This window comes from Anopheles bellator, chromosome 1 (genome assembly GCF_943735745.2).
Source record: "Anopheles bellator chromosome 1, idAnoBellAS_SP24_06.2, whole genome shotgun sequence".
Classification (NCBI taxonomy): Eukaryota; Metazoa; Arthropoda; class Insecta; order Diptera; family Culicidae; genus Anopheles; species Anopheles bellator.
The window spans coordinates 25,557,380-25,583,412 of NC_071285.1; the positions used below are offsets into that span (position 1 = coordinate 25,557,380).

A 26,033-nucleotide genomic window follows, 5' to 3' on the forward strand; every position below is an offset into this window, starting at 1 on the left:
TCGCAGCTTCACTATTTGTTTTTGTTCCTATTCCCGAAATATAAATAGTGACCCTCGTATCATGAAAAGATTGTTCTGGTAGCCAAGGAGAGCCAAATCGTTGCTATAGACGAATCGGTATAAAAAACTCTACCAAATCAACCCCTATCTGAAGTAGTTACTGACTGGTGATGGACAGCTAGTCGCTAATGCTGACGACATCAGCCCAAAACAGTCGGGATCTTATCGTAACCAATTGAACCGCTTACAGAATGCAAAAAGAAGTTGAATGAAAAATTGCGAAAAACGCCACGTGAAAAACGACGATGATAGTCACATCTTACGATATGTCAACATCTGAGAAACATTATAAAATTAAGTCTTCCAAAAACATTAAACATAAGAGTTAACGAACGAAGTGGTGCTATTTTGATCCAATTCATACCATGTAGATACCCTCGAAAACTCCTCAAATATAAAGCATATAAAAAACATTACCAAATAGCACCAAACAGAGGACTTTTGAATTGAATCCCTGTTTTCAAAAGAGGCATATTATGCTTTTAGTTCTTTTACGAGCAGCAATTCGAAATTTGGAAGAAATTCAAATTGCACACGTTAATCCGAAAGCCCAGATCAATCATTTTCAGAGCGAACCAACAACCTATCGGATTTCAACAAAGCCAAATATATTTGATTTGGCTATTTCGTGCTTTATCATTTGCAGCACGTTTCGGATCAAAAAATGATATAGATCGATCGATCGAAAGCGTTTCACGCGGAGTAGAGAAAGGGTGCGCAAACGGCGAGTTTTGCATTTTTAAGCTCCACATACGCCGCAATATGTTCAATCGCCACCGCGTCCATCGATCGGCTTCAGATTAATCTTCATCGCAGTCCGGCACTGAATTAAGCCCAATAAAGGAGGACCGAACGGACCGCTGTTCAATGGAACCCTTTTTCTGCACACGGAAAACAGACGGGCGTGTCCCGGGCCAGCTGCAAAAAATACTACAATACGTACTATACAATTGCCACGCAACATCGGATCGACGGTGATTCGGAAAATGGATACGCCCAACCGGGCAGTACTGCAAAAAAGGATGATCCAAAAGGGAGGAAACAGGCGCAATTCTCGGAGACAAGAACGTCCGGCGTGGACAATTAACGTCAATAAGCAGCTTGCCGGCTGCTCAATAAATAATCGATGCATTACATCAATCAACATCGTCAGAGCGCCCGCCGCTGCATTCCGGTTGGTCCCTTTTCCGTTGTCAATCTGGTATTTTTTCGTTTGCTCCTTTTTGTTTCACTCCAATCATGGGGTTTTTCCAGCCGCAAGGCCCGGCTTTTTGCTCGTTCCTTAGATCCACAGAAGCTTCGGTGCCCATTCCGGTGGCAGATGATACAATATTTGCACAGTTGATTGCAATCGGTTTGCGATGCAATCGCACTGCACTGTTGAACTGCACTGCACTGAACGGATCGAAGGGCTCACAAAAACCGAAATAGAACACCGTGGACCGGGGAACTCGTGCGCAAAAACGCGTGCATTTCAATATCCGACGGCATCGAAGAGAGGATTTTCAACATAAATCATCAGTCGAGCGGCGCACTCGAGCGAGCTGATAGACACACAAAAAAGGAATGCAAATTTGTGGTCCTCGAAAATGCGTCAAACGGGCGAGATCGTGGATTGTGAAAACTTTACCTAATTCAAACTACCTCTCGTCAACCCATTAAAATAAAGCCAAACAATCGGTACAACGTTCCGGTTGGAATTACCTCGCTATCGGTGAGACCGCGGTACGTGAAGAGCAGGGCGGCGCCGAACGCGATGAAGGTGAGCAGGTTGCGCGGATCGCTCAGCGTCGTGACGAGCGGTATCGAGCCCATCTGCCAGTCGTGGCTGAGCGTGGACGGGCACAGCAGCAGCCACCAGTTGAAGGCGGCCAGATAGCAGAAGGTGAGCAGCCTGCGGAACGGAACGGAATGGAGGTGAGTGATCGAGGATCGAGGGCTCCCTGTTGGCGGCTACTTACCGAACGTAGAGATTCGGGTGGAAGGCGGTCGGGTTGTCTTGCTGCGAGAAGCGGGGCAGCGATCCTTGCAGCAGCGCCAATCGGACGGCCAGCAGGACCCCCATCGAGAGCAGGACGCGCGAGACGCGCCGTCCGAACTGGTGCGTCTCCTCGCTCCAGCGCATATCGCGCACGGTCCGCTTCAGGGCCGGCCAGTTCCGGTACGCGTCGTACGCGACGTTCAGCACGAACACAGTGATGCCCGTCTCCTTGGCCAGCATGCTCAACCCGCCCAGCACGATGCTGAGCCAGAGCGAGTTCATGTCCGGCTCGTGGCAGCGGCTGTGGATTGGAAGATTGGCGGCCATTAGTTGGGCAGAAAGAAATCTTCGAGACTTCGCCAAGGGAATGCAATCATCATTTAGTTGACAGGCCAAGAATGGAAGAAGTAAATGGAGTGGAGAAGCAAATCGTTTTGTTAAGTAAGCTCAGGGTTATTGCTTCTCCCACAACAAACCAATTCATTAGAAATATACAATGCGATTAACTAATATGCAAATTCAGCAACACACAAAGTGAAGTGATACAAAGTGGCAAATGATGTAAAGTAGCCAAAGCATTGAAAAAAACAAAACTTTTAAAATTATCCACCAATGAAACAAAAGTAATATTAGGAGTATGCGTAGAAATTCATCGTTTTTTTACCAAATTGAATCGTTTATTGTTCAAAACTCTTAACAAACTAGTCAATCGAAGTAGTGTCCGTCGCTAGCCACTACTTTTTGCCATCTTTCTGGCAATTGTCGGATTCCATCGCGGAAGAATGCCTTATCTTTTAAGGCGATCCACTGATCAATCCAATTTTTACAATCTTCATACGAAGTGAAGCGTTCCTCAGCTAATGCATGTGCCATTGACCTGAAAAGATGGTAATCCGAAGGAGCCAGATCCGGGGAATACGGCGGGTGGGGTAAGACCTCCCATTTCAGCGTTTCAAGGTATGTCTTTACTGGTTGCGCGACATGCGGCCGAGCATTGTCGTGCTGCAGAATGATCGTGTTATGCCTTTGGCCATATTCTGGCCGTTTCTCCTTCAATGCTCGGTTCAAACGCATTAGTTGGAGTCGGTAGCGGTCTCCGGTAATTGTTTCATTTGGCTTCAGCAGCTCATAATAAATTACGCCACGCTGGTCCCACCAAATGCAGAGCAGAAGCTTGGATCCATGGAAGTTCCGCTTGGCCGTCGATGTTGTCGCATGACCCGGGTATCCATACGATTTTTTGCGCTTGGGATTATCATAATGAACCCACTTTTCATCGCCAGTAACTACTCGATGCAAAAAACCTTTGCGGGTGTGTCGTTGGAGCAGTTGTTCACTCATGCACAAACGGCGTTCCACATCCCTTGGCTTCAACTCGTAAGGCAGTCAGTTTCCCAGCTTTTGGACCATTCCCAACGCTTTCAAACGTCTGGAAATTGTTGTTTGGTCCACTCCACATGCATCTGCAAGCTGTTGTTGTGTTTGGCACGAGTCATCTTCCAGCAATGCTTCCAACTCTTCATCTGCGAACGTCTTCGCTGGTCCCGGGTGCTCCTTGTCCTCAGTGCAAAAATCACCACTTTTGAAGCGCCGAAACCAATTACGACAAGTGGCTTCGCATATAACAGCATCGCCATAAGCCTCCTGAAGCAACCGGCATGCTTCGGCTGCAGTTTTCTTCAGATGGAAGTGATACAACAACACTTCCCGCAAATGACGCTTTGTTGGCTCGAATTCGCACATGGTTTCGTGTTAATAACAATCTCACAATGGAAAAATTGACAAATGTGATGATGCAGATTAGTTGACAGATGCCTAAGCTTGACATTTGACAGTTATTTGATGACATTTGTGCCTTCTATCCAACAGTAGCGCCCCCTATATGTAAACGATAAATTTCAACGCATACACCTAATAACTAAAAACGCGCAAAAACCAGTAGCAAAGGACAGTATAGCGGGATTGTACCAGAAAGAATCCGACTGAAGAAAACACAACTGATTGGACTTAAAAAATGGCCCTATCAACAATGGAGAGATCGATAGCAAACTACAAAAGTGCTCTGTTTCCCGCAGAGAATAAAAGCAAAACGGAAAATTAAACTGATAAAGCTCAAAAAACCAACTATTGAAATGAAAAAACAAGCAAAATGAAATGCAAGAAAAACGTATGATTGTGATTCAGTAGTCAGTGGCAAATTGACCACACAAAATTAAGCTAATTGACCCTTTGCTTGAAACCAAAATTAAGCTTCTTTCAAGCCGCTTTGTTGAACACTTCACCATTCGTAAAATGCGTTGCGTTCCTTTCTAGTGACTCCAAGCGTTAATTAAACAATTCAAATGGCTCAATGTAAGCAGTTATTCTTGGTGTAATCCCATCACAGAAAAGCATTCGCTCTCTCCATAGCCGCGATTCGTAGCCACGGGCCAACAAGGCAGACTAGACTCCCGAGTTCCCGGAGTTTGGCAGAGTTTTTGATGACTTTCTGCTCGAACGTGCGCTACTCTGCACCCTTTGTGTAATGGCTTAACGTTCGTAAACTTTCCGGAACCCGTAACAGAACCCGGGCTACCACGTCAAGCGCTGAGCGAGTCTGATTGCCATTGTATTAAGTTTTTGATTTTGGAAACCGAAACGAAATGGTGATGTTGCGCCCGACGATGATGACGCCGATAATAATTAGCATGATGATGGTGCTGCTCGAAAAAGAAACCCTTCTTTTGCCACCATCGCCATCGAACACGAGCACCGAATGTTTGTTCATTACCCCCCGCACCGGGGCAGACATCCTGAACTACTGGAAATCCCACAACAAAAATTAAACTAACGACCGAGCGACTTTTCCAGCGGACCCGACCGGCACCGGGCCGGCAGAACGAAAACTACGTTGTAATCCGTGAAAAAGCGGCTTTCGTCTGTCACCCGCCCGTGTCCCCGCGGGCACCGCACCGTTTGGTGTCCTTTGTCTTCGGGGGGGTGGACTGAGAAAATGTGTTCCGTTCCGAAGGGACCAGCAGGCGAACCGGCGCAGACAATCTTCGTTTCATTTACTTCGAAACCAAAAACCGACGAAGTTGTGTGCATTGTCATTGCGGTAAGTAGCACTCATCCTAAGGAGTGCGGCAGCCCCCGGATGCAACTTTGCGACGGCCGGGCGGGTCACAGCTCCTCAGCTCCGTCATCAGAAATGCTCGAAATGCATTATTGGGGCCGACGAAGTGCTCAACAGAAAGTAGCGCAAAACTTTCCGTAACTTCTCGCAGACCGACAGTGTATCGTGGCCCGGCACTGGGAGCTGCCAGCGCTGCCGGAGCAAGAAATAGTTGAAGTGTTGTTGTTTTTTTTCCTTTTTGCGCCCCTTTCGGTATGCGCTGCCGTTCCGTTTTCTTTCAAAACAATGCCCCAGAAACCTCCCCCAATGACGAGCGGGGGGGGGGGGGGGGGGGTCTTGTGGGTGGCTCTTCTTTATCTTTTCCCGGGGCACAGGCACAGCCAAATGGTTGATGAGCCACCGCCACGGAGGGCCCATTGAAGGAGCAGCTGGTGCTGGGGCAATTGTTTTTCCTGACACCAGAAGCGCCTGTTGACCCCCGCGTGTTGCGGTCCTGGTCTTGGATGTTGAGAGGTCTTTGCGTTGGTCTTACATGCCTCCCATCCAATCCTACGGCGAGAAAGTCATCGTTGCTCCTTTTAATTAGAAAACGCTACTATAGACCCAGACACAGTGGCTCCAGGGAGCTGAAGGGGCAAAACAACACTACGGCCCCATTAAGGATTAAGCAGCCCGCAGCCCGGAGCCCTGCCAACACCTGCCAACCGTTTACGGGGCACGACTCGCCGGAAAGGGCTTACCGGAAAATGCCGTTCGCAGTAACATAAAACAACCTTAATGCGACCGTCTTTTAAAGCAAAACAACGTCTGCCGCTCGGTGAATAATTCATCAGCGAGTTCGAAGAAATGGGTAGAAAGTATTGCCCGAACCCGAAAAATGGCCAACCCTTTCGGAAATCGGAACGGGGCCATCGGTGGCCACCGTCCACGGTCCGGCAACACTAATTGCTAGAATTATGATGACCCTCCCGGTAGGGCTAATTTTTATGCTTAGTCGTTCAGCTCTCTCTCTGTCGCTCGACGCAACGTTTGCAACGTATCGGAAATCGGGAAAGGAAAGCGAGAGGCCAACTTTAGGGCCTTTCCGGAGCATCGGTTGAGTTGATTGGCGAGAGGTAATTAAAGTTGATGGCTAACTGTAGGCTAGCAACCCACTAGCAGCAGTCGCCAGCGCCAGCGGTGGCCGAAAGCCGAATCCAAGATCAAAGGCGCTTGTCGGCGGTGGGGTTAACTTTGCTGAATAATGTTTTTTATGCCACTTCGCCGGTTCCAACGAACCCGAGAACCGGCACCATACCGGTACCTTTAATAATACGTCCTGGCGTTGGTTCTACACGCTTGGGTCGCCCCGGCGAAGCCGTTCAAACAAATGGAGCAATTATGCTAAATGCGTATGAATTGAACGGGGCCCCATTTGTGGGGGGGACCGCCTTTAGCCGGACTCCGACTGCGACGGCCGAGCCGAGAAAACTTCCGAAAGGAAATGATGTACCGTATTCTTTTTTTCCTTGTACCCTTCCCGGGCACAGCAGTATGGGGTAAAAATGCCGAATCAACGATGGAGGCGCCTGGTGGCAAGAATTTTGGAGTTAAGAGCCGGGTCCCCGGGGGCCCTAGGACATCATCAGAACTAATTGCTTTCAATTGCTGGCACTAGGCTGTGATTTATTTTTTATTCCCTCATTTTTTCTTTGCCATTTGGTTTCCAACTCGAGGGCGGTCGGTTGGTGTGTATGAAGTGGGTCAGAGTGGTCATTTTGAAATTCATAAAATATTCATCGCTTTTCTTGGCCGTCCGATTTCATCGCTCACGAGGTCGTAGTGGAGGTGAAGGGGGAGAGGAAGTTCCCTTTCAAAGGAACCAACGGATCTACGGACTAATCGGTAAACGAAAGAAAACTCAAGTGAACTCTAAAGCGATTAACAGGAAGATCGCCGGACGATTATGGCTGCGTTTGGACAGTCCAAATGGCTGGTAGTTGAAGTGTATGAATCCAAATGAAGCATTTCTTGTGGGAATATAAAAGCTTACTGATTGTTAGTTCTTGAGCGCTGTCCAAAATTGGATTTTTGCCAGAATCGTATGAGCCGGAGCACATCGGAGCGAGATAGTAATCGCCAACAAATCACTAACTAAGTTGTAGTGTTTACTATTTAAAGTTTGTTTCAGAAACGAAAGGAAAGTCAGACTATTTTGCTACTACTTCAACAAACTCAACTCCTTCCATTTAGAGTCGAAATTAAAACGTTGATGTGGAAAATGGACTTTTTATAGGAATGACTCGAAATGAAGGCAACATTTTTGGCATCATAAAATTCATAGACCTTCAGATTATGCATTGAAGCTGAACACGATTTTCACACAACTGTTCATTTCTTTTTAGAATACGTTCACCGATAATGTTACACAAACGCCAGTCACAAATGGGCTTTGCAATTTTGCTGGGAAAATGAAACAAAAGCAATCTCTGGTCTCTAGACCGAACAATAGATTGAGTCCAAGTTTTCCAGTGCGGGTCCCGAGTCCTGCTGCCTGGTGGAAGGTTCAGCACAACTCCATCTTACTAAACTCATCAACAATGCGGACTCGAAACAATTGCAATAATTTAGTTAACTGTGGATGAGCTTCTTGACCGCAACTCGAACTCCAGCGAAGTCGCTTCTTCGCACTGCAGCCGAACCGGTTGTCGGGAGCTTGGCGGGCTCAGAGATCCGGAACCCAACGCGCCGGCAACATGTAAGCTTCGTCGTTGATAATCCCCACCGCTTATTGCCGCTCAAGTGCTTCACTTGAGCAAAAGGATCCATTATTATGTTACCCTCCTTCTATCTCTGGCCGTGCGACCGACTTGCGGGTTGCATAAATAAATGTCCGGCATCCGGCAAGTTTTCCAGTTGCTTAAGTTTTTGCGCCTCCCCAGGCCGGACTGCCCACTTGTGCCTGGGAAACTTTTAACCCGTTCGCCGGAGGCTCAGCACGCCATCTCATTCATTAATCTGCACAAATCTAGCCCGGCGTGGCAGAACTGGCCCAGTTTGGGCATGCTCCGGACACAGCCGAGCACCGAGCCTAGCATGCTGCTCCGGACGGACTGCGCCGGACGCTGTGGGATGCTAGTTCCGGCTTCTTGTAAATTCATGCAAAAACTTCCCAGTGGCCCAGTGGCGTTCCCAGTCGCCGGGCCCTTATTCCCCAGGACGATGGCCGCACAAATTGCGGTCGCACGACGAAAGTGTGCGTGCCGTTGGGATTCATTTCGTAAATTGAACGTTTATGATTTCTCGTCCTCGTTGCTTATGCTGGCCGCTTCTCGGCGGTGCGGTGCGTTTGCAATTCATAACGCCGCAGAAAGTTGGCAAAGGCCACAGCGATCCCCGAGCAGAAAGTGTCGCCGAGTGTGTCGTCTACTTACCCGTGATAGACCAGCAGCGAGATGAGGAAGAAGATACACGCCAACACGTCGGCACGTCCCACGATGCCCGTCACCTGGAAAGGGACAGTAAAAAAAAGAGAACCAAATGAAGGCGTTGAAGGCGTTTGTAAGAAGGCGCTGGCCGGCACGCAGAGATTGTGGCGCGTTTGTTTCGTTGGGGGCATAAAATTTGAGATTTGCCCACCATGGCCCATGATTAGAACTGAAGTGCCACTGGCGATGGCTGGCCGAAAGGGCGATAAAAAGAAATTGGTTTTGCAACCATTTTCCCATCTCCACTTGGGAGAGAGAGGGAGAGTTCGGGGCCCATCAAAACGGAGCAACGTTCGAAACAGTCCGACGTAAAAGGGGCCTCTCGGGCGGATGATTTGCCATTGGGCCGCGGAAAGCCAGAAACAGACTGCACCGAATGTCCGCCGACGTTACATACATTTTTAATGTTCTGTAAGGGTCCGAAGCGTAGCCTTTGGAGGTGTGACCACGAAAATTAATTCTTCCGTGACAGTGCTTCATTTGATTCGATTAGCTCACGCGTGTCGGAAATCAATCAGTATTTGCCATCCATGAAGCAGTGCGAGGTTGCCGGTCACACCGCCCGGAAGTCATAATTGCTAACCACAAAATTGCGGGTTGAACGACCGAAAAGTCAAACATACTTGAAGGGGTCACTATTTGCGGTCAAATATGGGCGGAAGGTGAAAGACGGATCTTAGGCGACCCCACTTTTCGTTTGTTTAAGATCAAAGTCCTTGAACATTTTCGGTCCTCGTAGTAGACCAACAGAAAATCGATCGATACGGCATTCCTAGCTAGCAACAACCGATTAAACTGGTTGATTTCCGGCTGTGGCCGATATGGATCACACCAGAAAGATGCTGTACTCGCCAACACTGCCATCGCCACTGAATTCTTCTCAGATTTTCAGATTTTGTTAATGAAAAAGGCCACAAATTGCTTCCGGGGCCAGTCAACATAACAGCAGCATGCATTCATAGCATAATCACGCTGCAAAGCGGCAGCATGCTGGTGGGTTTATGTTGCCCGACAGCGGGCCACATAAAGCGGGCGCACGTCGTTCCGAAAAAAGACCCGGGAACCTCGTCGTTCAAAACGCCATTTTGTTTTCTTACCGAAGAGATCCAGTTCCGTTTCCGGTCGCTCCCGAGGTGTCACTCCCGTTGGCTTCCGGATCAGAAGAAAGTGTCAACCGAAGACACGCAAGGATACTCACGGCCCAGCAGAGGCCGATGGGTGGCCCCGGGCCGTAAGGACGTGCCGTCGGTGTTTAACTTGTCAATTTAAGCGATCGATCGAGTCTGCGGTTCCAGGCCATGGAACCATCCGAGGGCCACCGAGGAAGGACACCACAGCCCGGCAGCCCTCGGGTCATGGTCTGTTTGTTGCCCATCAACCAGAAACGGGTCGCCCGCCCTTTCGCTTCCCGTGCCGAGGAAAACCTGAACCGGAAGTGCCACTAGTGGAAGTGGCTTCAAGGAAGGCAGCGCCAACAAACTGGAAGATAATCGATACCACCTGACCTCCTCGTCAGACGGCACGCCCGAGCTGGGTTCAAGTGACAGGACTGAGACACCACAGCATCAGCAGCAGCAGCAGCAGTAGCAAGTGTCACAGGATCTCACCGCTGGTGGAGCTGGCGATAGTTTTAAGCTTTCGATCACGCCTCTCAAAGCCCCACAGCAAGTGCGCTTGATTTACTTTGCCGAAGACGGGGCCCAGGACCGGTGTCACCTACGGGGCCGTACGGAAATCGATCTCAATCAGCCGGGACCGCTCGCCGCCAGCAGGTCGTTCGGGCAATCAGGAAAATCGGGCGGATCAAAGGGATCGGAAAAAGTTTTGATTATTGATTGGCCCCGCTGCCATCGCAGACTGGCGGCGATTCCGGTCCCACCGGAACCTCACTACCCGTTCTCCGCTGTGCCGATGCGCCACGAGCTATTGCAGCGCCTTCGGGCGAATGTTTTATTAATTCGCTCGCCACGGCGAAACAGCAGCAGCCACGGGATTTGGAGGTGTACATTTGAAAAGTTTCCCAATCAAAGCGTCGTCGCACCGGTGCCACCGGTCGACGAGCTATCGATATGCACGCCCCGTTCCTGGTTTATGCTCCGCTCCAGTCCGTGGAGAAGTTTTACTTTGCACATGGATGCAGTTCCAATTCGAACGGAAGGCGTTTGGGGCACTTTTGTGGCTAAATCGCTTTGGTGGGACGACAGCCGCGTTACATGGCCAGTGTCCTTACTCCTTTGTTGAATACTTAATTTTAAATCGTTGACCTGAATTGATTAAGAAATTGGTTTTTTCGTGGTTTGGTTTTCCTCTTTCGTTTCGTATTTTTGCAAGAATTCCACAAGTTAGTTTTAAACAACAATAAAATGTACAAAATGATGCAATAAAATATAAGAAAAATAGAAAAAAATAACGGATAAACTGTGTTTAAAACAGAAAATAATATATTAAAAGAAAAAATCATTATATAAAAACATTCTTCTCAAAACAGAAACACTGCAACCAGTAAACTGGCTCCATTTGCGTTTGCCGCTTTCGCGAGCAAAGCCATCAAATATTTGCTAAAGCGAAAAGAAAATCCCTAATTCCCCGCTTCTGAGCACCGTACCCACTTCCACCGGGTAGAAGCAATCCATTTTGGCACAATAAAAAATTGACACTCTATCCATCATTTATGAAGTAATTTCCCGACGGCAGATATTATACGTCCGCCATCGAAAGGCAGTCCGGGCCACACAAAAAATCTGAAATGGTCGAAAAGGACTAAGGGAACAGCAAAAACAGGCAACGCCGCTAACCAACACACCTCTCTATTTCTCGGTGACAGCCACGGTGTTAACAAACTACGGGGATCCCGCTCATGGCTCATAAAACATACAACTTTGGCCGCACGGTCCCGTACAAAGCCGCCACCGTTGATTAGCGAAAAGCCTGACCGTCGCCTCAGCCCAGTGGTTCCAGCGCAAGCTTCGCGAGGGTCCGAGTGACAATATTGAATCCATTCCGGGCCCGGTCCTTTGCCAATAAAGCGGCCAAAAACCTGTGGCCGAAATGTCACCGTGCCCGGCGGAGTGTGCCTGTCGAAAGCTTCTCACAAACACGGTATTTGGGTTGAAGCATACGGTGTACGGTGGTGGATGGTTGGACGCAAGACGAAACACTGTTCCAGCAGCGATCCCGGGCATCCAGCATTCCAGGCACCCAAGCTCCGACAGCATGTCGGACAGCACCACCGGACAGCTGCGAGCGACAATTTTTCATTTGTCCACATACACAATATGCACCGAGTGTGCTGGCCAGAGCATAACTCGGGGGACCACACGGCAAACGAAACAACCGGTTCGGGGGCCGGGACCGGGAATGTACCACAATTTCCCACGAGAGAGACAACCAGCAACATACCGTTTGCTGATGGTGCAGTTCCTTGTCCTTTTTTCTGTTGCTTCTGTTCTTCGGACAACATTTTTGCATGCATGCTTTGCATGTTATGCTATGGTTTATGCTTGCGGTCCCCTCTTTCCAACGTTCGCCCTCACTTTCGGTTTTCCTGTTTTCGGTCTGCTCTTCTCTTTGGGTGTTTCCTCAAGTATTTTCCTATTCTTGCTTATCTACTCCGGTAGAACTGTCTCGCGATGATTCCCTTAAAATTGCTTAACAGATTTGTCAATCAGCAGTCAAGAGTCAACTGTGGTGCCATTTTTCGATCATATTTGTTCGAAAATTCTATTTATAAGTCTAACGTCTAACTATCGTCTCAATCACTTGCCTCGTAGAATGCCTTAACTTGGTGAAATTAACCAGATGTAGTTTGCATGGTAAAAGTCGCCAGAGATCCAGTTAAAGTACATACGACCATCATCTTGTGATTTAATTCGTGCAAAACAATGATTTTCACTCCAGAAAACAAACTATAATCCGATAAAATGATTTACTTCCGGTAGTGGTTTCTAAGCAGAGTTCACCATAGTTGGTCCGAGCCAGAAATAAAAGCAAAGTTAATGAATCCAGAAACACTATTGATTAGTCATCTTGTGATGGTTTTGAAGTAATGTCAGAACCAGTTTTCTCGTCCGCTATCAGCTGACCTATCAGTGTGAGGTCAGCGCCCCTCTCAACCGATACATTTCGATGGACCGATTATCTGTTATTGAAAGAAGACAATTTTAGCCAAACAAGTCCAACAGAGTGACACACCTGGCCAATAATCATCATAAAATATTATCACGTATCAAGTATTATCATCAAAACCTTCGCCTTGATTATTTGAAGGTGAAGGAGTGTTTCCATAGAAAAAGTATCAACACATTATGTCACCCTCGTGGTGTTTATGCAGTACCTTTCACCTTTCAGGGAACCGCTCCGTGTGCTCCCCATTCAAATTTTGCTATTCGTCCAGCTTTCTTTGTCCCTCACTGCTTCTTACGGTTCGAATTTTTCTTTCCGTTTCCCGGTCAAAATGAAATGCTAGTTTCCATGTTTTGCATGCTCGTAAGCGTCACCGTCGGGACTTGCAGCAAGCCAGCCAGCCTGGGGAATGTTATTTCAGCTGTGTTTCCCAACCGGAACCGGATGGTGTAGCTTATTGTATCGTAGGTCCCTCTTCTTCTTCGGCCAAAGCTTAGGCTGCGGCCGACCCCGGAACGTGTTCCTCTTCATGTAGTACGCCTTCTTGCTCGTCCGAGGCGATGACGATGGCGCTCCAAGCCGAACGAGTTCGTTTGCTTTAAAATAACATGCACCTTGGCCAACGTGGGCCGCCCGGTCGGTTCGAATAGCACCGGAGTGTGGTGCTGTGGCCGGGTGTTCTATGCCGGATGTTTCGTTCCGCTTTTGCACTTCCGGCCTAGCATAGCGCAGCTCGCTTCTTGCGGTTTGCACTCTTGCCCGGATATCAGAGGGGGCCCGACCAGAACGGGCTACTTACCGCCTCGGTGTGTATCGGATGGACGGCGAACAGGATTCCGGCCAGGATGGCGAAATTCCTCCGCAAGCCGGCGATCGTCAGGCAGACGCGGGTGAAGAGCACGGTGGCGGCCGCATGAAGGGCCACGTTCGTCGCATGAAACCATATCGAGCGCAGCCCGAAGGTAAGGTAGTTTAATCTGTGGACGAGAAAGGAAGAAGAATTAAACAAAAAAATACTAAAAGCGTTTCGGAGGAGATTAACAAGTGCAACCCGCAACAACCGCAAGCGAGCAAGCAAAGCGCAACTTCATAATGGCCGCGACGAGCATTTTCTTTCTCTCTCTCTCTGCTCATGCAAATGGTTCCACCTCTCGGTGGACGATTATTTTTCATTGTGATAATAATTGAAATATATCGTTTGAGCAGTGGCAACGAGTAAGCGAAAACGGGCTGCAAATCGGAAGCGCGATGGCCTTCGAGGTTAACCGATTCGGAGCACATAAACAAAATGCTGGCGAAAAACACACTTCTGTTGACCCTTGAATACTTCCACGTTAACACTCATGTGACCTTCAGCAGTGATTTATGAGTCCAGATATCGTTTGGTTTGAGGTTTATTCACAGTCACAGTCGCTGTAGGAAGGCTGGTACGTTTTTTCAAATTTTTGATGATCTTCTACCGTTTACTTTTATTATAAAACAATCGCCTTCATGGAAAATTCGGGTGATCACCTCGAATATTCTCTACTACGATAACAAGGGAATTGAAATTAACTGCTTCTTGGCCACAGGCTGGTGTGCATAGAATCATAGCAGAGCCGGTTAGGAGTTCGGCAATCATACAATGTCAGCGGCTCAACAGAGAAATAGTTATGAAATATTAATCTATATTATAAAAATGACGCTCCGTTTTGTGTGCGGTTTATAGACTCCGAAACTACTGGACCGATTGACTCGAAATTTGCTACACAGGGGTTTTAGGGGCCAAGGATGAGCAACGTCATGGTTAGAAACCCCTCCGCCCCCTCCTTCTTACCCCTCCCATACAAACGAACCGTTAAAACATTAATTACTCCACAAGTTATGAATCGAATCGAGTCAAATCTTGCACAATTGTTTATAGTCACTTGAGAAATTATGTGACCAAATTTGGTCCTTCTAGGACGAGGGGAAGGGGGTGGGGTGGACTCTAATCCTTAAAATACGTCCTAGGGCAATATGGGTATCGTTTGTTAGGTTTCTGTGGTCTCTAAATCGATTGGAGAGAGAGAGAGGAAGAGATAAAGGGTGTGAGAGAGAGAGTGTAAGAGAGAGAGGGTGTGAGAGAGAGAGAGTGAGCGAGAGAGGGAGAAAGAGAGAGAGAGGGTGTGAGAGAAAGAGCAAGAGAGAGAGAAAGAGAGAGAGAGAGAGAAAGAGAGAGAGAGAAAGAGAGAGAGAGAAAAAGAGAGGGAGAGAAAGAAAAAGAAAGAAAAAGAAAGAAAACAAAGAGGAAGATAGAGAGAGAGGGTGTGAGAAAGAGAGTGTGAGAGAGAGAAAGAGAGAAAGAGAGTGAGAAAGATAAAGAGAGAAAGAGAGAGGGAGAGAAAGAAATAGAGAGCGAGAAATAGAAAGAAAAAGAGAAAGAAAGGGAGAGAAAGAGAGCAAGAGAGAGAGAGAGAGAGAGAGAGAGAAAGAGAGCGAGAAAGAAAGAGAGAGAAAGCAATTTAGCGCATTTTTTCTTTCCCCTTTCCCCACTGTGATTCACTTGGCCGTACACTTAGAGAATGGCCAAAGAGTATATTTCACAGAACAGGATGCGACCAGTTTTTGTCATCCATGTCAGAGTGATGATTTCGCCCGAACACTGCTATACTCAAAAATGCGAAAGTATTACACCTGCCCCAAAACCCAAAAGGGAATTTCAAAGACGGAAACAAGGAGACAGGACGAAGTCTGTCGGGGCAGCTAGTTAATATTAATAATACTCGTGGATATTGAAGCATCAACCAAAACTGTCAATCTATTACCTGTCATTACAGTTTAATTTGAAATGCGCAATACAACGTTCGAGCTGAAAATTTAATTAAACGGTAACGGAATCCATCATCCATCCATTATGATTTTGGTTAAAAGGAGTGTTCGACAAAATTAGGTTTAATCTAGCATCAGTACGATTTGCGTGGCGATACTTCAATTCATTACATCACTGCCTTATACACAACTGTTGACTACTGTTTAGGGCTAACAACATGATTTCAAAACCCAGATAAAAAAAGGACTGTACATCATCAATCGATGGTTAATGTTCTTTAACAAAGTATCACCTGGCCACTGGCAGATTAGTGAGTAACAATGTTACTGCCACGCCGAACGTTAGATGTGTGGCTTCCGCTGGCCCACAAATCGGGAACTGCGGTTCGAACCCTACGTTCCCCCAATTGTGAGTAACGCAACACCTCACAACTGTGCCCTGCTTTAGCCCCCGGTATGTCATAAATTGAACCTCCCCGAAACCACACAAACGCACACCGTGACGCTGCCGAGGCCGTGCCAAAAGCGTTCCGGAGGCGAGCGAAAAATATGCCACTGTCACAACCAAATCTGTGGCCACGCTTCTACAACTGCAGCGCCGTGCAACAGCACGCATTAGCACGCCCCACTGGCCAGTTGGGTGGTACAGAGCCATCTTGTTACTTGTCGCTAATGCTGCGCCGAAGGAAACGCTCTGCGAAATCGTTTGCTGCAAACCGCCCCGGCTCCGGCATTCGGTTTTGCCTCCGGCGGTTTTGTGCGGTGGCCTCGTAAAGCTGCAACATTAAACCTGGGAGGGTAGGGGGCTGCGCTGGGGGTGGTGCGTGCCGGGTTGCTCGGGTTGCTCTAACATGACCGCAAATGGCTTACCGATCTCTTCCGGCACGGCGAGAGAGCGAAGCGAAATTTATGGCACACGAAGGGGCTTTGGTTTCCGCTGGGCGCTGCACCGGCACGGCTGGGATCGTGGCCGTGCCGGGCTACTTAGCGTCCGGGTGGGGCCAGGGGGACCTCCGGAGCTCACCCACACACACCCACACACCGCCCGCACACAACCAATTGCCAATTCGTAAACGCTGTGGCTTCGGTGGCCTCAGCGCCCTCAGCGGAAAGCCTGAAAGTCGACCAACGGCCACGGTGCTCAGTGAAGCTGAAAAGTCTTTATTTATTCACCCACACACACGCGCACACATGCACGCACATTTATTTCCGAACTGCTTGCAATAATCGGCCAGCCGGACCAGGACCAGAGGATCGACCGGCCGGCAACGAGCGGGCCCGTCGAGTGGTTCGCATCGCTTATCGTTTTGATTTTATTGCCAACTTAATTGCTATCAGGATTTATGTTTACACGTTATGAATTTCCTTCCGTTCGGCCGTGCCGGGCACTGGTCAGCTCTCTCTCTCTCTCCGCTGGACACTGCCAGCCCGGCCCAGTCATCTTCCCCGAGCCGTCGTCCCGAGGTTGACAAACTAAATCACTGTGTGCACTGTGCAGTGCCTCCGGGGGCTCAGGCTTCTGGACCGCTCCTCGGGCTGATTGATGACCCGACCCGACGACGACGACGACGACGATGCCGGTGACGCCGAGAACGACGAGGCCGCTCTCGTACATCAAGATTTGTGTTTTCCGGAGCCAGACCAGCATTCCATTCGGTGACAATACATTATTATAGGACTAACGCCCAGGCGCGTGTCCTGATTGAATGTACGGTGTAATGATTGACAGGTTAATGAAATCGTTTGCCGGTGCTCCGGATAGGTTCGCCGTGCGATAAGAGGGATTTCTACCGGTCGGGATGGATATTGCAGCGCTCTTGATTAGTGACGCTTTACTTGACTTGAAGACGGAACACTTTACTGTTCTGGTAGAGTTAAATAAGCCATTCTAGTGAAAAAGAGCTATTTTACCATGTAAATTATTATAAGAAAATGATGATAGATAGGATGATAATGATAGATGACGGAGATGTTGATGATAGACCATTTTCCGAGAGTGAATGTGACTTTAAACTATTATCAACATGCTACTGTGCACATAAAATGTCGGGAGCTTGCATATAACGCAAAACATCATTGTTTTTCCCACTAAATCTATGTCATCATTCAGCAATGAAGCGATCCTTACTGTACCCAATACACCTATGTCTTTCTGGATGTATGAATAATCTCAAACATTATTGCTTGTTGACAGTTTGGCAGGTTGAAAGGAATTCATTACAATAATGAACTGGTTCCCTTTCATAAGCTCTTTAATAATTTATTCGAGATCGAGATCGTGTGCTGAGAACTTTGGATGGAGAACTTTGACTAATTATTTTACATTCAACCTTGCAGTTAAAATAATTGATAATGTACACAAACTCGGGTAAATTATTTTTCAAAATAATCCCATCGTTTCAAAGTTTTTTTTATTTTAAGTGTGAACGTGTTAATTCGAGAATGCTAACAATGATGAATTATAAATGAAGTAAACATAAATAAATGTGTTGAAACGAAACATGCTTTTCGATTCAAGTCCCGTAAATGCACCAAGCGAAGTGCACAGAAAACAATGAAAGACAAATATCTAACTAAATTACCCGTTGAGCATAGGCAGCAAATTACGATTTTCTCCGAACCAACTGGCGTCCAGTACGCGCACCCGCCCTTTGGCTTCTCGAAGCAATCTGTAACCATTTGCTCGATGGGCAGTAAGTGCTGTGTCTTCTCTACCCGTAACGTTGGACCCGTAGAATGTAAACAGAAACGAAGTTTCACGTGGGCTCGAAACTCGACGAGCTTAGAGCAACGCCATGTCTGACATTTGTAGTCCAGTCGAAGCACGTACAGAGCGCACCAGGGACAGAGAGAGAGAGAGAGAGAATCCATTGCCAGCATGCAGGAACGAAAGATATTCATAAGTTCCAATATTAATTAAATTTCGCTCCACTCCCCGATCTCGAGTGGCACCGAGTAGGTGGAAGTGGCGGCGGAAGTTCGGGGAGTTCGCCGCAAAACTTGCTCTTGATGCTTTCATTTCCGGTTCCCACCAGCGCCGCTCGCAATAGGAAGATGGATGAAAAACCTTACATCGGAACCGGTGCACTTCCGAACCGAATCAAAGTCAATTCGAAGCCCGGGTTTGCTGAGCTCACCACACCACGCACTTAGCCTATTACATTGGCCGTCGAGAGCACCGGCAAGGGCTGGTTAGGTTGGCTCTGTGTTATAGATTAATAACTGTTACCAGCAGACCTCAACCGCATCAACAGGAAACCGAACGGATCTCGGCCGCCAAATTACTGAGCCCATTATTATTACTTCACATTGCCACGCGGCGCTCCATTCCGGTTGCAACCATTCCATTCCGTGGGTGGCATGGGTCTGCCGGACCCATTGTTGGTCTGCTGGGAAACGAGGTCCGTCCCTCGCGCATCGGAGAAATTCCTGGGGCAGTCCATCAAAGCGTTACCAACTCGAATCAATTTGATTTAAATAAATCCAATGCACAAGAAGGCATCGCCCAGGTGCTGGGCGTCACGACGATTTATTGGCCACTATCCCAGTCTGGAATACGGTACCTATCGAAAATTATTTCTTAACTATTTGTTAAATAAGATACTTTAGAGAAGCATTATTGATCGCGTTGGTCACACCGAAAGGAGTTTGTTTGGAATTGCGTAAGCTATGCGTAATGCAAATCAACATGTTTTCATTCAACTTTCCTATTCCGATGGCTGAATTTTGCAGAAAACTTTACAGTGCTTGTTGAAAAATTATATTCTTTTGACTACCTGCATTGCGCTCTCTACTGACTTTAACCATTCACTGATTTATAGGTTCAACTTATCTACAGGGCACGTCCTTAATATTGATTAAAACCATAAGTATTACATTTCGATGTAGCAAATTTAAAGAAACCCGAAACAATTGCAGAAGCTCCCCTTCTGCAAGTTCTTGGAAAATATCCAAAAACGCGATTTTCGAAACCTTGAACCACCTGGCCTTTAAAGCCCCTCATGGAGCTGATCCGGGCGGACTGGAGAACTTCAAAAAACAAAAGACCTTCACACTTCGACGTTTCTGAACATTTTTATAGCACATTTACAGATCAAATCATGGGCCCAATTGCGAAACTCAAATCGAGAACTCGAACGGTCATCCGAGGTCATTTTGCTATCGCGGCAGTCGATCGACTTTCCGTACGGAAAGGATGAACTTTCCGTAACGGGAGCTTTCAACTGGATGAACTTCTTTTGTCGAACGATCGACTTGTCACCGCATTATGAAACTCGAATGAATTGTCGTATTCGACAATTCGGCTTCCGTCAACTCTTTGCTGCGGAAAGAGCAGCTCTGTTAGGATGTCTTTGATTTTATCAATTAGTTTGTATTGTTTATGCTCCGCAGGGCTAGCTAGGTAGGCCGAAAGGATACTGGTGGATTTTTTTCATTCATGTGGTAGTTAATTACCCCGTAAAGAAACTAATTAGTTTGGAAGAAAGAAGTTGAAAGAATTGCAAGAGTAGGGAAGTGTTTTGTATTCCCGTGCTTACCGCAGTCCCGAATAGGCCGGAAAGATACGGGTAATTTTTTTAATCATGTTGCTACAGCAGTTGCAAATAGGGCGAAAAGGTACGGGTAAGTTTGTTTCTATTTCGGAAAGTAGGGTCAAAAACATTTCCCTTGAGATGCGAAAATATTTCTTAAGCCCGCAACAACATTATTACATGAAAGAAAAATCGATTGATCATTTTCGATTTTGGGCTCACTTACCCTGGTGATGAAAAATTCAGTGGGTCGGATTAACATCGCAATATTTTGCGATGAATCTCTACATTTTCAGTTTCTTCGCTATCACTGTCGCTATCGAAAACGTAATAAGCGGAAATCATCTTAAAATTTCAGAAATATAATAGCAAGAATCGTACGCCCATCTGAACTGCTATCTGTGTATGTGTATCGGTGTGTGCAATGTTTACAAAAATGCACCAGAATGGCAATTCGTACTCGAAGAGCTTGACAAGCTTTTATATTTAAGCTTTTTAGCACATTTAGCACTCGGAGCATCTCGAATCGAAAATCGTGATCCCGACCATCGTGTTCGACAAAAGAGTACGAGAAGTTCACTCGAATCCGCCGTACGAGTTCCGTAATAGGGGGGCATAACGGTAACTACAACCTTCAAACAATATAATGAGTAGAAACAAATCCAAAAGTAACGTAAAATAAATTAAAAGAATAAAACAAAACGAATATAGCAAATGGTTTTTTTCAGGTCCTTTATAGCTTAATACCGAAAACTTCCACTACTTTGTTGGTCAGTCAAAATATATCTAGAAAAAAACCCCTATCTTGCTCAGTCCTCCGTTTTGGACCCATTCGGGCACAACAATTCCACCAACAGCACTCCACTTGAGTCATTTAACAGATTTTCCAAAACCCCCGGCCCGGCCGCTAAGTCAATCCTCGTAGACCGCCCGGGGCCTTATGCTACGGGGCGGGCGGGAAGCACAAATGTATGTTGGCCGCATAATTTTCGCTATCGCGCCCATCAGATCAAACGGCCGCTTCTGGCTACTGCCTGCTGGCTGCTGCTGCTGGGGCCGCAAATTACTACTGCCGACTAGCGGCGAAGATTGCTTTCCTGTTATCGTAACATTTTGATTGAAATGTCTCAATAGCCGTTCGGAAAGTTCAATAGCCCGGAATGCCTTGCTGCCGAAGTCTCGGGGCTCGCGACCCCAAGACGCAAGAATCATTAGCGACGATCCGGCGAGTGCTACAGTCACCGTTCGTCTCATTCTTTCGCCTTCACGACTCTGGACGGAAGCCGCACGCCACGACCCGTGCCGGGATAATGCGCTTTGATGTCCTTAATGGTGCCCGGAACACCGGGGACACCGTGCCGGGGTTTTTGTGCCGCGCCCGATCCAACGCGAAGCGCACCAATCACTTAGCTGGATGCGCACCGGGCATACGAAAAACATATCCCTTTCCCCACGGGCCCGCGGGCCGTGTTAAGGTCCATTCACGGTCCGCTTTTTTTTGTTTGTGCCTTTCTCGTTGACTGTCGGTTGCAGTTTCGTTTTCCGTTTTTTTTTTGACCACCACGTCCTCATTAGACGGCCGGCGACAAGAAGAAGAGCACGAGCCGCATGCTCATTACGCTGGCTGGCGCCGGCTGACGGGGCAAAACATTTATGCGCAAAAGACACGTTGCCGAAAAGGCCAAAGCAGCCCGAAGGACGCCCAAGGACTGCGCGACTGCGTCACCGATAAACACATTTCCTTGCGCCCTCCCTCTCTCTCTCTCTCTCTTTTTGGGGCGCTGATTTGAATAGTAACTATAATTAAGGTCACTTCTTGCCGCGTGGGAGCCGAACCTCTGCAGAAGGTCCTTTGCCCGACGACACGGTAGCGAGGACTCGCTAATGATAATGATTTTTACTTTTTGGCTGTAATTAACACTGACCTCTCATTCAGAGTCCTTCTCTTTCCGTTTCTCTCTCTTTCCACCCCTCTCCCTCAGACATACAGACTTTCTAATGCTTCTTTAGGACCACGCTCTGTAGTTTGTTTTTCCCAAGGACCCGAAATCGCTTGTAATGGGTTCCGGTTCGGCTCGGCCAGTGTTCCTTTATAAAATGGCCTGCGCTCTACCAAGAAGGATGAGAAGGAAACCAGGCCCCAGTCAGTGAGGCAGGGTGGTGGATGGCGACGGGTACCGGACATGGTCTTATCGCCCACCGCCGGCTGGCTCTCCGCCAAAAGCGGAAGCTTCATTTCGATCGACGATGTTATCGTTAATGAATCTATTAACGATCAACAATCCGACCAAGCTGTGCCCCCTCGCTCCCAACCCCCCCAAAAATTGACCCACCGCTCCCCGTTCACCACCAAGGGCCGGTGTCGAGCGTCCGGAGTTGGCGCTCCGAAAACAAGTTGCACGGTAATGTTTTCGGTTCAACAGCGCGCACCGTGACATCCACCCGATCATTACCGGCCACCGTGCATCGTCATCATCATCGTCAGCAGCAGCAGCGTGCAGGGGCGCGAGGTAGGAGAAAAAAAGCGTCATCAAAAGTACGGTCGGGTGGGCACCATTTGCCCCAACCCAGCTCGTTCGGAGGAAATTAAGAAGTTTTCGCCCGGTTTCGGCGCTGGCTTAGAGCGGTCCCCGTGCTGTGGATCGTGACAAAAGCTCTGCTGGCCGTGGCTACTGCTGCTGGATGCACCAACAGCGTGACCTGGCATGCACACACCCTTCCCCAGCCACCCCACCAGCGACCACTTGCACTGACAGCTTTATGGCGTTTTATGGTGACCGCTGATTTATACGCTAACGGGCCCCTTTCATTAAACGGCCCGGGCACCTAGTTCGGGCGCGCTCTGCAGAGGCCACGAAACGCCCGCGGAGGTCCTGTTTTTCTTGCCTCGTTTGCTCCGGCTGCCGTTGCGTGTTACACTCGTGCTACACGATTAAGGCCGACCGGCTCACGGTCACCCGGAAAATTCTGGCCACCCCAGGCCAAGGCACGTCACGTCATTAAGCGAACCACCGCACACGAGGCACACGGGGCCAAAAATGGGTTATTGATAAACTGGGCGGAAAATAAACGAAAATTTATGTTTTGAACATTAACATCATTATTATTCGATAATGCTGAGCCGCGGCACAATAAATAATACACCACAGAACGGCCGGCTGACCCGCCCCGCTGACGCTGACACATTGTATGGGTGGTGGGTGGTGGGTGTTTTGCCCAGCGTGTGTGTCTGTGTTCGTGTTCGTCTCACTCGTCGCGCAAAGGGAATTAAAAAGGGACGATTTTTTGTTTCATAAAAAAAGATCACGGCCGCCACGGACGTCACGAGAGGATGGCCTCTCGCCGAGTTGTGGCTGTGCCACAGCTGGTATCAGTATATCCCCAGAGAGAAAGAGAAAGAGAGAGAGAGAGAGAACGGTTTTTTTCCTGTTCGAACCCACACCTACATTGCAACATTGCAATCCCGGGTTTTCCAAACCCGGTTGGCCGAGCTTTTCCTGTGCCTTCGTTCCGTCCGGCGGATCCGGAGATAGGGCCGATTTTATGTTGTGCTGCTATTTTGGCAGCAAATTTTCGCGGTTTTCACGGCCTGGTGCCGGGAACCCCGGGTCCCGTCCGGGTCCCGGATCGGTCGGTGAAACAATTCGATGAACAATTTTGTGTTCCCTTTTTTTTTTTTTTGGTGGTTAGCGGTCGCCAAAAAAGGACGCCCGGTTTTCGTCAATCCAATTTTGGGGGTCTATTTTTGGATGGGTGGTGGGCGAATATTTTCCGGCCGACTTGAGCCCCCGTGGGAGGGGTTTGACTTTCGGGATAACGCGATGCGAAAAAGTTAAACCGAATTTGCGTGCCGGCGGCCAAAATTGAGGTCCGCTTTAACGTTACGTTATTTTTGACACCCGGCGTCGATATTTTTATTTCAACGGCAACAGTGTAACCAATGTAGGGTTACAGTTTTGCGTTCACCAAAATGTGTTACTTTATACTAACTGGGACCGAAAAGGTTGAGAAATTTTTGTAAGTTATATATTGACAATGTGCCCTGTTCAAGGCATCTGCGGTGATTGTTAATCAATATCGCGTAATTTTACTATCTATATTTAACAAGTCACACTAAAAAATATTGACATTCAATCGAGCTTTGAGTACAATACCAATATTAATTATTAATAATAGATTTTTGCAAAGTCCGACAATAACAAAAAACCAACAAAGAGGTAACGTGTGGAATGTTCCAGAAACCTTTCAATGGGTTGGCTCCATGAAAAACAATAATAAATCAAATCGAATAATTCATGCTCGAAGAGCGTCAATTGCACTAGACTTGCTGAACTATCGGAGGAATCACAAATCTATGAGTTCAAAGATGGTCAAGTTCATTCCAAAATGGTTGGTCCATAATAAAAGATCAATTGTTTTGAGCTTCTTTGAAAATTAGAAGAAACATTAGACTAACGCCATTGGGAGCATTAGAAGCAATTACATACATTTAATAGAACAAATAAAAATATTGTGAGCTATAACCAAACGGTCGTTACTTTGTGCCTTTGTGCCAATCCTGTGCTACCCCAGCACGCAATCAGGTGCTTGCCAAACGCAACATCACATCCAGTACCTCGAATCCGTATGGACCTCTTTCGTTCGTGGCTACGCTCAACGGAACGCGCCCGAAATTGATAAAACAATCTATAACGATAAACAATTAATTATGCTCCCACCGCCAACGCCATCGATTATTCTTTTTTTTTGTTCTTCTTCCTCGCGGACAACACAAAGTTACGAGCGTGAGGGCTTGGTGTACCGAAACCCTGCCTGCCCGTGCCCTACACGAGGGCCTGTTCCTGTCAATAAATCTGTTCGCCCGCTTCTAATTTGTTTTATGACAAATTAATTCTAAACCGTCGCTCCATAAATCAGTGACAAAAGCGCACCGGAACCCCCTGGTCGGTGACGGTCTGGGACGTTTGGTCGAAAGTTCGTCCAAACATTGATGCAGCTTTGTCACGTGCGACGGTTTGACGTGTGTTTCGGGACGGGACGACGGGAGACTGTAACGGGAGTAGTGATTTGTACTGTGAACGGAGAAGCACAATTTGTGTGCTTCTTGAATTCAATGCCCTTTTCTTGTGTCCTGCTTCTTATCGCGCTGGCGATTACAACAAAACTGCACAACGTCCGCAATAGTAGGGCCTGTCCATAGATTGCCTTCACGAACCGAACCAACCGCGGACGCGCGTTTCTTTCCGCGTTTGCGTGGTGCGCGAAGACGCAAAACTGCGCCCCGACATGCAATGACTAATTTTACTGCCAGCGGTAATGCGATAAATAAATTATTCGCTTCGATACGCGGCACGGGATGGAGACGCCTGGTGCTCCACGTGTCCACGTGGCATCGTGCGGTGGAGGCGCCCGGTGGGCCACAGATTCAACCGAGTCTGGTGCCCCCCGAATTGAGCGCCAACAAGGAACTGTGTTCCCATTGTTCCGTGCGCTTCGCTCCTATCTCCTCCGCTACGGACGGTGCAGAAAAAAAAAAAAGAAAAGCAGTGCCTTTGCTAAGTGAAAACCGGAACAGCTCGAACGCACACAAATCACGCGTAGAACGCACACAAAAGATCATGTTTGCCGGTTTTGAAAACGGCCCAACGGACAAAGAAGGGACGCGCGGAAAGATAGTGTTCGTTCCCTTGTTAGGCCATCCTTTCGATCGACAGGTAACCGTCGTCGTCGTCGTCGTGGCCGCCGGGTGGAAAACTCGTGTGCTCGTATTGTCTCAAAGCGTGGCTGTGTTTAGTTCTGCAACACACAGCCGGAGAGTGTACCGCACATCCACAACTAACCACCGAAACCGAGAAACCAACAGCGATGCGATGGAGCGCTCCGTCAACAAACAAACTGCCGAAACGGATGCTCCAGGAGCGGAGAAATGTGACGGGAATAAAATGGCAAACAACGGATGACAGAAT

General features: G+C 47.9%; 1 protein-coding gene across 1 annotated transcript in view; it reads right to left on the reverse strand.

Annotated features, from left to right (window-relative positions):
- LOC131215299 (protein O-mannosyl-transferase TMTC1-like) overlaps nucleotides 1–26,033 on the reverse strand; it is a 62,340-nt gene that overhangs the window by 26,745 nt on the left and 9,562 nt on the right. Inside the window, exons 3-6 of the mRNA XM_058209688.1 lie at nucleotides 13,545–13,722; nucleotides 8,570–8,643; nucleotides 2,022–2,342; nucleotides 1,765–1,954 (exon numbers count right to left, since the gene is read on the reverse strand). Of these exons, the coding sequence (XP_058065671.1) occupies nucleotides 1,765–1,954; nucleotides 2,022–2,342; nucleotides 8,570–8,643; nucleotides 13,545–13,722 (763 nt within the window). The remainder of the gene's footprint in view (nucleotides 1–1,764; nucleotides 1,955–2,021; nucleotides 2,343–8,569; nucleotides 8,644–13,544; nucleotides 13,723–26,033) is intronic.